This window comes from Ammospiza caudacuta, chromosome 1 (genome assembly GCF_027887145.1).
Source record: "Ammospiza caudacuta isolate bAmmCau1 chromosome 1, bAmmCau1.pri, whole genome shotgun sequence".
NCBI lineage: Eukaryota > Metazoa > Chordata > Aves > Passeriformes > Passerellidae > Ammospiza > Ammospiza caudacuta.
The window spans coordinates 89,299,306-89,311,335 of record NC_080593.1 but is presented as its reverse complement, the minus strand read 5'-3'; the positions used below and the strand labels follow the sequence as shown (position 1 = coordinate 89,311,335).

At 34.5% G+C, this 12,030-nt stretch overlaps 1 protein-coding gene across 4 annotated transcripts in view; it reads left to right on the top strand.

Moving 5' to 3' along the window:
- The window catches only part of PTPN3 (protein tyrosine phosphatase non-receptor type 3), a 158,928-nt gene that overhangs the window by 136,382 nt on the left and 10,516 nt on the right, over positions 1–12,030 (top strand). For 3 of the 4 annotated variants that reach the window (XM_058824036.1, XM_058824192.1, XM_058824274.1), the window contains exons 20-24: positions 1,307–1,473; positions 4,078–4,168; positions 4,414–4,475; positions 5,335–5,481; positions 7,594–7,722. In XM_058824036.1, the coding sequence (XP_058680019.1) occupies positions 1,307–1,473; positions 4,078–4,168; positions 4,414–4,475; positions 5,335–5,481; positions 7,594–7,722 (596 nt within the window). The remainder of the gene's footprint in view (positions 1–1,306; positions 1,474–4,077; positions 4,169–4,413; positions 4,476–5,334; positions 5,482–7,593; positions 7,723–12,030) is intronic. The other variant, XM_058824115.1, reaches the window with a different exon arrangement.

Here is a 12,030-nt window from a genome sequence, read left to right as displayed (position 1 = left end):
CAAATCAAATAAGCTGCTCCTCACCTCATTCTTAGAGTAGACATTTTGTGACAATACTGGGATAAACCTGTGTTGGTTGCTTGCAGAACTGCTGCCTGCAAAAAGGAGACAATCTTTGAAATATGCAGGATTTTAAGCCAGTATGTTTAAAAATGGAAAACTCATCCAGCTTGTTATTGCTTGCTCCATATTTAAACACCTGTAGATGCCAAGAGCTTTCAGATGATGTCAGACTCTTAATTTTGTTATTTGCTTTCCTTAAAAGGTATGGTAAGACATTAGCACACACAATTACACAAAGTTCCTGATTGCATGAAGACATACAAATCTGAAGGGATTAGGCATTACTAGGAAATAAGAGGGAATGAAACAGCCTAAGTGATAGGTACTTCTGTAACACTGGCTTTATTTAAAACTTCTTGTGTTTCTAAGATAGAGGGGCTCTTTATTTTATTTTCTACTGGCTTTATGCAGCATTTAGTTTTCCCTTAATTTTCTAGTCCCCTTCCAACTTGCAAATAAGAGAAATCTTAAAGATGACCCATGGCCCCATACCATGGGTAATTTTTTATAGGCTTGAGCATAACCAGCTCCCCATTCTCTGAAGTTTGGCAGGTGTGAACTCTTCCCATCACTGCAGGGTAACCACAGCTGGACATGTCTGGTGATACAATACATTTCATAGGGACAGAACTGTTCTGCAGATTGCTTATTAATGTTTGTCATGTTCTTCAATAGCAAGGAATGTTGTAGAAAATTGACTAATAATTCTTTTTAACTTTAGTTAGTTCCTTCAGTGTTTGCATAAGAAATTGTAAAAGATAATTGCCTTCTCTAATGGCAAAGGAGTGTGATGAAGGGATTTTTGCCTTTGTTTTGCTGTTGGAGGTCCAAACTGAATGAAGTTTCTTGTAGAGATATTCCACTAATTATGATCTACACTTCTTTAGGTAAAACTCTCTTGTTTTTTACCATGGTGGATGTTGTGTTTCATTAGCCTATTTAGCAGTTCATCAGGCAAGACAAATTTGCAAAAACCTCCTTGTGCTAGGAATTCAAGTTCTTTGCCTTCATAAACAGCCATTTGGAGTTTTTCTTTCAGAAAGGTCATAGGCACATTATACTCTTTATAGTTTCTACAGTAATATAGTACAAAAAGAAGCGTAATTAAACTGTGGCTTTTAATTATTTGCTTTTCTGAAGTTTTGCAAATTCTGTTGTTATTTCAAGCTAGTAAATTTTAATATCTGTTAAAAACACATTAATGCTCTATGTAATGGATTATAACTTCATACACATCTTTCAGTAGTTAAACAGTTTGTGGATCCCATATCAGAAGATGAAGCTGATTCCCACACCCTGCCAGAATCTATTCTTCCTGTCTGTTCTGAATACGGTGGTGATACACTGGAGGAGTCTATGGAGCAGCTAAGAAGAGGGCTAGAAAGTGGGACTGTCCTTATTCAGTTTGAGGTAAGTAATACTCAGCTCTGTAATGCTGTGAGTGTAGAACAATAGCTGTAACCAGTGAGTAATGGAGGGGCTGTAATTAGTTGCAAATCTCATTGTTCCTCTTCAATCTTATCTCAAGAGAGCAACAATTTGACTTGCCCATCAGTTTCACACTTCACTACTTAGAATAAGGAAGAATGAGTTTTAAGTCTTAGACAAAATACCATCTGCTGAGAAAAATGTATTTAAGTTGTTTTTGGCTCAAGTAACCAAAGTTCACTAAATCAGGTTGGTTTTTTTTTTTGTAGTTGTTTAATTGAGTAGAGTAGTGGGATTTTGACAGAGGTCATTCTTGCACTTTGTTTCCTTTTCTATGTTTTTCAATGTGTTAGCTTAGAAAACTAGCTAATAAAATTTTCATATTTTATTAAATTAATTCCCTCAGTGTTAGTATAAGAAATTCCAAAGGATAATTCCTCTGCTTCTCTAATGGCAATGGAGTGCAGTGTGTATGTTTGTGGTTGCTTTACTGTTGTAGATTCAAGCATTTGTAGTAGCTCTGAATAAACCTTAGTTTATTATGGTTTATAAAATTGGCATTGGGTTCTGGAGTAACTCCTTCTGTCACTGAAAACTTGTCAAACAGCAATAAAATTTCTTCCCCTTTTGATATTTTTTTCCTTTACTTTTTTTGTTTTAAAGCTGGAAAATTTAATGGTAACAGCTGAAGAGTTGTGGTATTGTTTATTGTATAACCACTCTTTTTATGAGGTTTACTTTCTTTCTATGATTTCTGAGAATTAAAATTCCCCTGGTTTTAAGGAATTGTAGACAATGGTTCATAACTGCTTTCCAAAATCCACAGTACTGGATGCAATGCAGCAATTACAATGAATCTGTTGCTACTGCTATTGAAGTTGTAGCTCAAAAATATGAACTGACTTTCAATATCTTCTTAATTGTCAAATTTCTTGACTAAATTTGTACACAAATTTCCTGTAGTGAACTTAATAGGATATTTGATCCTTTATGATATTCTGATAAATGATATTATGATATTCATAGGATATTTGAGCCTATATTTTATCTTTTTTTATGGCAATATTTATAAAAGGATTTTACAGAAAAAATATGAAAGCTTTTTGAAATCTAATAAACTAGGGTACGGCTTAGTGGTCTTCTTGCTTTGAGTTCATTGTTTAGTGATCTTCAGAAGCAGAGGCAATGGCAGTGTCCACTCATCAGCTTTGGTGACTCAAACTCTTTTTTCACTTTAGTAAAATAGTAAATAATTAGCCAGTAGACTGTGAATAATCAAGTTTTTCCAGAATATCATCCTCCATTTAGTCAGAATTTAAGTATGTCAATAGCAAGTGACTGTTTGCCAGGCAACAGTGAAGCTCAAGAATGGTTACTTGACTTTAAATTATTCTTCTCTGTCTTCCTAAAAAAGGCAGAAATTGCATCCAGACTCTAGTAAAGTGGAACTTGGCTTACAACAGATAGAAACTTTTCCATTACATATATTATCAAGTTCTCTCCTCACATGGCTTGTTCAACTTGTATAAGTTGAAAAGTTCAGTGATCTGTGAACACAGAATTTTAAGGTCCAGCAAATCTCAGTAGAATAAATATTTTTGTGTATTGCTCTTTTTCTCTCAACCAGAAGTATGGGATTTAAGCCTCCTATTTGTTTCATTCCATTTTATATATGGAACAACATTCAAAATCTTCATTAAACATATGAGTACATATATAATGAACTCTGTGGTAAGTGTTCAGTGGCACATCCAGATTTAATAACTCAGTCGTAAGGTGCTTTCATGTATATTTAATACACAAAAGCTATAGTTGTTATATATACAGTTCTTGTGGGTTTGTTTGGTTTTGTTGTTGTTGTTTCCCCTCTGTACCTTTTTTTGTCTTGTTTGATGTACATAGAAGCAAATATCATTAGGGTTTGAAAAGATCTCCAGGATCATAGAATCCAACCATTAACCTCACACCAACTTCAAAATTTTGGTTATACACACGTAATATGTACCCCATTACTGTGTCCATTTACTCCAGATCAAGTCTGCAACATAGGCCTTGGCCCAAAAGCAAAGAAGTCACATGTTAAGAGATTGATACATTGAAGTTGTAGTTTTTTAGTTACTTGCAGGATTGAAATGCATAGGTTTATTCCACAGAATAAAACTTTTCTGAAATTTTTGTATTATAGTTGATTCCAGAGAGTAAGTCTGTGGCTATTTTTTTGTTCTGATGCCATTCACTGCTCCCTTGTTGCACCCTCAATCACTGTTGTCCTTCTGGCCTGCAAAAGGCAGTTCTAAAAGCAAAAGGCAAACTGGCAGAGCAATGGTTTATATCAATGATGCTCACATGCTGTTTTTGCTTTTTTCCTAGAAATTTTTCTAGCTATCTTGATGGGCTAGCAACAACAGAAATTCTTGTCATGTTAAATACAAAAACCTCCCAAGTGAATTTTGCAGAAGGATAGGAAAAACATTAAAGAAAATACGTAGTTTTTTCAGTCTATGTATTTTTGTGTGAATGTAATTAGTGTGTGTGCAGCATAATCACATCCCCCAAAATCTTGTAATTTTTCATTCTACTTTGCAGCAACTTTACAGAAAGAAACCAGGATTGGCTGTTACATGTGCAAAGGTACCTCAGAATATGGACAAGAATAGATACAAAGATGTTCTACCTTGTGAGTCTAAAGTACAGTTTCTGCCTATTTTGCTTTTTAAAACTCTTATATTGAACTTACTGATTAAAGATTTAATTATATAATTGAAGTCATGTAATTGGTCATTGTATTTTCTAAAGGTAATTTACTCTGTTTGTATTCTGCTGTTTGTGTTTCTGCAAGTCCTCAGGTTTTTTTAAACATAATAGAGGGGAAGTATGTCTCTTAATTGCTAATTTTATTCCCTCTTTCTTGTGTGTGTGCAGATGATGCCACAAGGATAATATTGCAAGGAGATGAAGATTACATTAATGCAAATTATGTGAATGTAAGTCATACAGAGACCTGCATTTACTCACTTTCTGTATTACTAAGCAGAAAAAAAAAAAGGCTTTTTTAGGGAATAAGGATATTTTATTTTAATTTGGGGGATTTGTAAATGTGAAAGATGTAAAATTTCATAACCTAAAAAATAGTGTCTGTTGTGAAACAGGTGACCATCCTAATACACAGTGGGTGCTGCCATGTAGTGATACACTGTGATATGTGCAGAGTTATTAACCAGTAAAAATTCTTTTATTTTTCCATATACTTCAAATGCTTAAGTTGTCTCCATAAAATGAAGCTGTTTTTTCCCTCTAGATCTGCTTATGACCATAGCTAACTATGAATGATCCAGAAGATAAACTAGAGCCTTGATTTTCCTAATCAATCAAGTGTAGGCTGGGAGTCAGGGAAAAAAAGGAGGAAAATGTGTATATATTTCTGTCAGATACATAAGCTAAGCACCTAAATCACAGAGTCAATTATTAACATCCTGTGTTTAGTATCAGGCAATAATCAGCTTTGCAGTACCTTTGGTGAATATACCCCAACATCATTCCTTACTAAATATTAAAGAAAATTTAGAAAGCTTTGCAGTTTCAAGTTTTCAAGTACATTTTCACTATTAATCTTCTGCTCATAGTTCAGCATGAAGGACTACAGAATCTATGCTTTACATCTGTTGTAAATTAATGATTTAAAAGTTTTTTACATATCAAATTGTAATCTTGATTGTCTTATTACTTAGCTTTTTTGCCTTCTTCCCTCAAAACTTCATTGAATAAAATGCAAAAGTTAAAAAAGTACTTGAGTAGTGAGAGTGAACGTAACATAGAGTGTTTTTTTTTTTTTTCTCTTTGTAGATGGAAATTCCTTCTGCTGGCATTGTGAACCGGTACATTGCTACTCAGGGACCTCTTCCACACACATGTGCACACTTCTGGCAGGTAGTCTGGGATCACAAATTATCACTGATCATCATGCTAACAACACTCACTGAACGAGGGCGGGTAAGTGCCCAGCTCCTCTGTATGCTGAAAAATGTACTGTAACTTTGAACTTTTTTCCTTTGTTATGGTTTGTTAAATAACCCTAAAAGAGGCCAACTTATTCAGTTGAATTATTCTCCTGAGGGCCAGGCTTTCTGAATTACTTAGGGCAGATAGTCCTGATTTTGCTTTTTGTTATGCTGCTTTGCAAACAAACCAGCTGTCTGATAGACAGAAATCACTGCATTCACTCAGTTGTGCTGATCAGACTGGTACTACATGCTGTTATTTTTCTCCCTGAGCATTGGCCTCCATGTGGCAGTTTCTCTTCAAAAGATTCAGAAAATGTCTGTAAGGATTGAGTGGGTTGAGCAAATCTTCTAGTCTAGCTGTACAAAGGAGTCTGCCATTGTGATATTTACTAGTGGTTAGAATTTAGCTTGCTTATTTTTTTTTACATCTCAGGTTCCTTCCTAGAATTGGTCTGATAATTATTTTAATTATGTTTAGATAAATTCTGTTTCTCCTGGAATTTTGGAATAGCACAGTGAAAATCTGGTGTGTTTTGATTTAATTTGTCCTTTGCAGTTTTAAAGATTAAGTTTTTAGATTAAATGGGAAGATATTGGTTTTAAAGTTTTAGAAGCTGAAATCTCAACAGTTGGATTTTTTAAGAGGTAGAGAAGGTGGTGACTCTCATATGCCTTCACTGTAGCCTTTAGCTGTATTTTGTATGTGATCTGTCCTACATTATCAAATTTATCTGGCAAACCAGTCAAAACTCAGTGTTTTTAGAAAGCAAGGGAGTGAGTATTTTAGGTCTTAAACAGCATAAAGATTGAGATGTAAGGAAATAGAGTTAAGCAGCAATCAGGTTTTCACCACAGTCACATTATGTAGCTGCTCATGGAAGCAGACATTATTGAACATCACCTGACATAGAAATGCTCCCTGCATCTTTTGATTGTATTGGTATATTAATTTCTTTGTATTGAGGGGGAACACAGATTATTAATAGTCTGGAGTTAATACTGTTAGTTGGAAACTTCAGTTCAATTGTTGATAGCTTCTAATCATCCTGCTGGTACCTTTGCACACCAGACACATTTATGAGTTTTGTTTGCTTTCAGAAATTATTAAGATTTGCTCAGTTTGTGGGAGAACTTTCAGGCACAGAAAAAGATGTATATTCTTGTCAAGAATGTCCCCATTGGCAAATGCCAAGCATTTTCCTAGTCCCTGGAGATTTTGCATTCCAGACTGTCTCTTTCCAATGGTGTTAAGATTTGTATGATAGGATTTTTTTTTTTTCCTCAGTAATGCTCTTTTTTTTTTTTTTTTTCCCAAAATGAATACATTATTTTGGCTTAAATTTGAAGAGGCAAGTAGTTAAGATAAATTACTACAGTGAAACTTTCAGGCATAATGGTTATAATTTGAATTTCAAGCCTCTGAAAATTGAGCTCTATTAAAGGTAAAATTAAGAAATTTTAGCTTTCCAAAAATTCCAGCTCGTGCTACTCTATCAATTTAAAAGTTACAGACAAAAACAACTTTGAACTTTGTGCAAGTTGCAGTGTCACCTCCAAGTTTTAATAATTTCCACAGGTGGAGATTCCACATTCTCATAAGGCTCTTGTTTCTGTGCTTGTTCTTTGTGGAAGTTTTTGCCAACATCTAGTCAGCTTCTTTACAGTTGTCTCTTGTCCTTTCATTGTTCACTTTTAAGAAGAGTGTGGCTTTGCCTTTGCTGTAACCTGCTATTAGATGGCTAAAGTTAGGTTGACATTTAACCCCTGCATTTCTTTTCTTAAGACAGAATAAATATATCTTTATTCTCCCACATTATGCCTTGAGAAGTCATTCTTGCAATTACAGATAAGCAGCAGACAAAGCATCATGCATCCAGTTTACCTGAATATTTATTATAAATTACTAAAACAGAAATTTATGGAGAACTTAGCCTATTTTGTCCCGTTATTTTTCAATTTGGATGGAAAAAAATCTAACCAGCAAACTAAAACAGATTTAGTACCACTCCTTGAATTCCCTGAACCATAACACAAGAAAGAAGGCTGGAAATGGAAGGGCTCGTATCCAATAGTTTTGATGTGTGCCTGATTTCCTTTACAGACCAAATGTCACCAGTATTGGCCTGATCCACCAGATGTAATGGAGTACGGCTGCTTCCGTGTCAGGTGCCACTCTGAAGACTGCACAATTGCTTATGTTGTCAGAGAAATGGTCATTACAAACATTGAGGTAAATGCTCCTTGCCTTGAATCATCCCCCAACAAGCTGAATGAATACATTTATAGATAGGTAGATAAATGTTAGAATCCTAAATGCTAAGAATACCCATATGCTAAGATGAAGACTATTTGGCAATGTATATGTGTATATCTCTGTGTGTGGATATGATGTGTGTCTATAAACACACGCAGACACATACATTTTTAAAAACAGAATATGTATACATTCTATGGATCAACATGGTATGATTATTTCTTTAGAGCTTCTTCAAAGACACACTTTTTGAAGTTCTATAATACATTATGCTGTAATACATTATGCTATTATAATACAGGTACTGCAATAAGCATCAAAAGGAAGTTTAGTGCTTTTCTTTAAACAGTTTTGCAATCACTGACTCTTCATAAGTACTTTGATTTATAAAGAGAGTTTTTTTCCTAAGTAACTCTGCCCTTTCATGGATGAAATACGGATCACTTGGTTAATAGCACATGCAGCTAGAACAGCTAATAAAGAAGTGAAGCATAATAAAGTTGTTTTGAGAGAAGATGCAGAATCTCACCACTTCCTTTTCATTTTCTTTAGTCAGATTTTTAAACAGAAAAAAGTCCATATGTATCTCAATTGAAATGTGTAAAATTCATGAAAAATACTTATATTCCATAACTCCTAATACTTTCATACTAATGTCTAGAAATTTAGAAAGCAAAGAGAAGGCAAAACACAGCATATTGTGTTGTGAATCCGTGTTCAGGTCACATCTAGCCTTCCCACAACCTGAATTGTATGGGTTGAAGTTTGATTTTTGTTTCTAAGTTGACCTTCATTTCTATATGTTTTCCTTCTTCATCTCTTTTCCACATTTCTATGGCCACAGGTATTTTCTAAAAAGATGAAGGGTTTATGCTATCCTAAGGTGTATAAGAAATTGCTGCGTACTCACCAAAGGCAAATTTGCAGTCAGTCCTTTAAACTTCTGTATAGTTAAGTAGCTTTTACTGTTAGCAGAATTGCTAGTAGTAATAGTAAGTAGTAAGCAAGGAAAAGACAATATCTGTTTTGAAATATAATATTTAATCCAGGTTCTTACAGCAAGATGACCAATCCTTTAGTCTCATACATTTATAACTTGACATTCTCTCACTTGACAGTGCATCCAAATTTGTTTCAATGTGATTAATTTTTCCTTTGCAGTCATAAACATGTGAGATGTCAGATGTCAGTCCTTAAAGGTTTTTCAGTCAAGATAGTTTACTCTACTTCTATTTCTAGATATGAGAAACTGCCCAGTATGGGAGCAGCATGATATTTGTTTCTCTATTTTGGCCAATTACTCTGTAAGTGATAAACCTGAATGTCAGCATAGAAGAAATTAACCTCATAAAAGTAGTGCTGCAACTATATGTACCCAAAATTTTAGTCCTTTTCCCGCAAATTATTTATTTGTAATCTTTCTAAATCTCATAAAATGAAGAAAGGTCTGATTTCCAAGACCAAGATCAAAAGCTATACTGTAGCACTAAGTCTGGGAGTTTTTGGGGTTGGTCGAAGCTTTTTATTTTTAAAAAAAAGCTTCAGAACACTTTGGGGACAGAACAAGCAGACCAAAGGAAAGAAATCATGTAATGAGAGTGCAGAGTTCAACACACAGTGCACTATTTTGTAAACTGAGATATGTATTTCTTTATGATCCTTGACAAAATAGCTTGAGGCCTGAAACAAATTTTCATTGTTTCCTTTGAGATAAATGCCTTGCAATGTATGATTGGCCATTAAATCTCACTGCTTTTGAAACATAAAGAACCAAATAACAAAAGTAAGTGAGAAATGTGGTGGCAAGTGTACACAGCAGCACAATAATGTATGAACAGTGGTCCAAGAAATGACAAATGCCATTTGCCAGAGTATATATTCTTTAGAAACTCAGCTTTAACCCTTGTCATTCAGACTCAGCTTTCAAGGTGTGTTTGTGAAGCTCAGTGGCAAAGAGCTCACCTTTTCCTGCTTAGACCATTTCAGGGTTAATGTAATTTTACATTGTGATTTTTTTTTGTCTCATTATTGAAGATTGTGTTGTAATTTCTGTGAAAAAGGACATTAACTGAAACATTGAAATGCAAAATCAATTGCTTGTTTTTAACATAAGTAAGAACTAAGGTTGACATTTCAAGTTTAAATTTCCTACTTTCTATATGATTATTGTGATTCTAAGATCTCTGTGTTGATTTTCTGAAGAGCACACAAATCTTTTATTTATCAGGGAGAGTCTATCATTTAAGGAGAATGAAACAAGGAAGTTTGCCTTTTGATGTAATTATGATAAGCAAGGCTGCAAACTGCAGATGGATGAAGATTGGATATTTTTGTGGCTGAAGGTCTTGACAGTACAGCTGTATTGCAAGTGCATTTGAAGCACTACCTGTGACAGACATATTCGTTGTCAGGAATTCCAGCCCCAATGACAGGCTCACTGGAAATGATCACGTGCTTCTGAGCAAAATCTAGGATGTTAGCTTAACCACAATGAAGCTGCTTCTGCAGTTAGATATCTTGAAAATGCCCAGGAGGCACAAATAATTTTGTTGGAGTTGTTTTGCTGAACAGCTTCGCTGTAGTGACAGCAAAGAAGCACAATAACAAAGAGCTGGTGATGTCTTACACCTCTGTAGAAGTGTAAGAAAAACATGATATCTTACACCTCTGTAGCTCCTTACTAAGTAAATGTGGATCAATGCCATGAAGAAGCTAAATGTTGGCCAAAGGGCTGATAACAAATTGGGCAAATTACTGAAGTGTCACTGGACTCTGTTGTTTGGGCTATTTTTTTTTAATCCGTAATTTTTAAGCTGATTTGGAGAAATACCAAATACATTAATTCCATTGAATTTAGTCCACATGAATGCAAAAAAACCAAAATTAAATAATTTTGGAATAGCAAGGTGTACAAGATCAAGTTAAGCAAAAATAGCAACCAAGCCATGAGCAGCTGTTGCTGTCTCACTTTCTCTAAGACTCATAAAACAGGACTAACAAAGCCAGATTTTTATGAAGAAAAATTATACATTTATCAGTCATTAGGATGATTGTCATTGAAAACCTCAGTGCTAAAAGAAAATATTGTGGAAAAGATTTAAACTGAGTTGTAGAGAATACTGGTCTGATTAATAACTTGAATATGAGAAGTTACCTCCTATTTTCCATTATCAGGTTGTACAAAGGAGCAAGATCTGAGAGGAATAGTGTTTAAAAATAAATATTGCTACCAGAACATGTACTGTAGGCCTAGCTATGGAACCAGTAACTACAATTCTAGCATTTTTTTTCATGCAGAAGTGCTAGATTTGAGTAGTTGTGATGGTCTTTTAATGTAAGTTATTTCCATGTGGGGTGTTGATTGGCTGACATTTTCTGTATTTAGAAACTGACTTTCACTAGACTTGAAAATAATGTGTTTTAAAAAAAAGCCCAAAACCCTGCTAAAAATAACTTTAAAAATCTGGACTTCAGCAGAGTACTGCTTTGACATTTTCTGCGAGAGAGATAAAAACTCATGCACAGAAAAACTAATTCTAACATACACAAATATATTTACTGTTTACATTGCTAATAAAACATAAAGTGTTTTAAAATACTTGTGCATTTTGGAAAGAAGTGGAAAGCAGAATAGTCAAGTTTCAGCATTTTGAATCATCTCAGAAGAGCTCAACAGAAGAATCAAGACTGATCATGTTAAAGCACAAATAGTTGGAAGGCTGCACCGAAGCTTGAGGCATACCTGGAATAATTAAAAACCACCTGTATTGGTCTCTAAGGATGATTAGGGCATATAACCAAAATTGAAGATGCTTACACCAAAAGCAGCAGCTGTGAGGACGAAGTGCATGTTCTAGGTGTATTCTTACTCTGAGTAAGTCTTATGTAATGAACTTTTTGTACCTAGTGTCTGTAAACTATTTGACTAAATGCAGTTCACTCTATTTGAGCCTGAAGTACTGATAAGTCAAAATTCAGTCAGCTCTTTCCTTTGTTCTAAGCTTGTAAAGTGACTTTTTGCTTCTACTGATCACTGTAAGTGTTTCTCAGGTGTGCCACTGGCACTTATCCCTGTTGTGTAGCTTTAAGTTCTTGAAGCACATGGAAAGCAACTGGATATTCAGTCTTGGATAATTTTCAAATTAATCAAGTATTTGTTTCACCAGGATGCTGTAATTCAAACATCTCTGATTTAAGAGAATCAGCTCAAACTCTTACATGTAATTGCTGCTTTATCTCATTTCCCTTTTGAAGAGGTTCTGATTAAGCAAGTACAGATTTTCC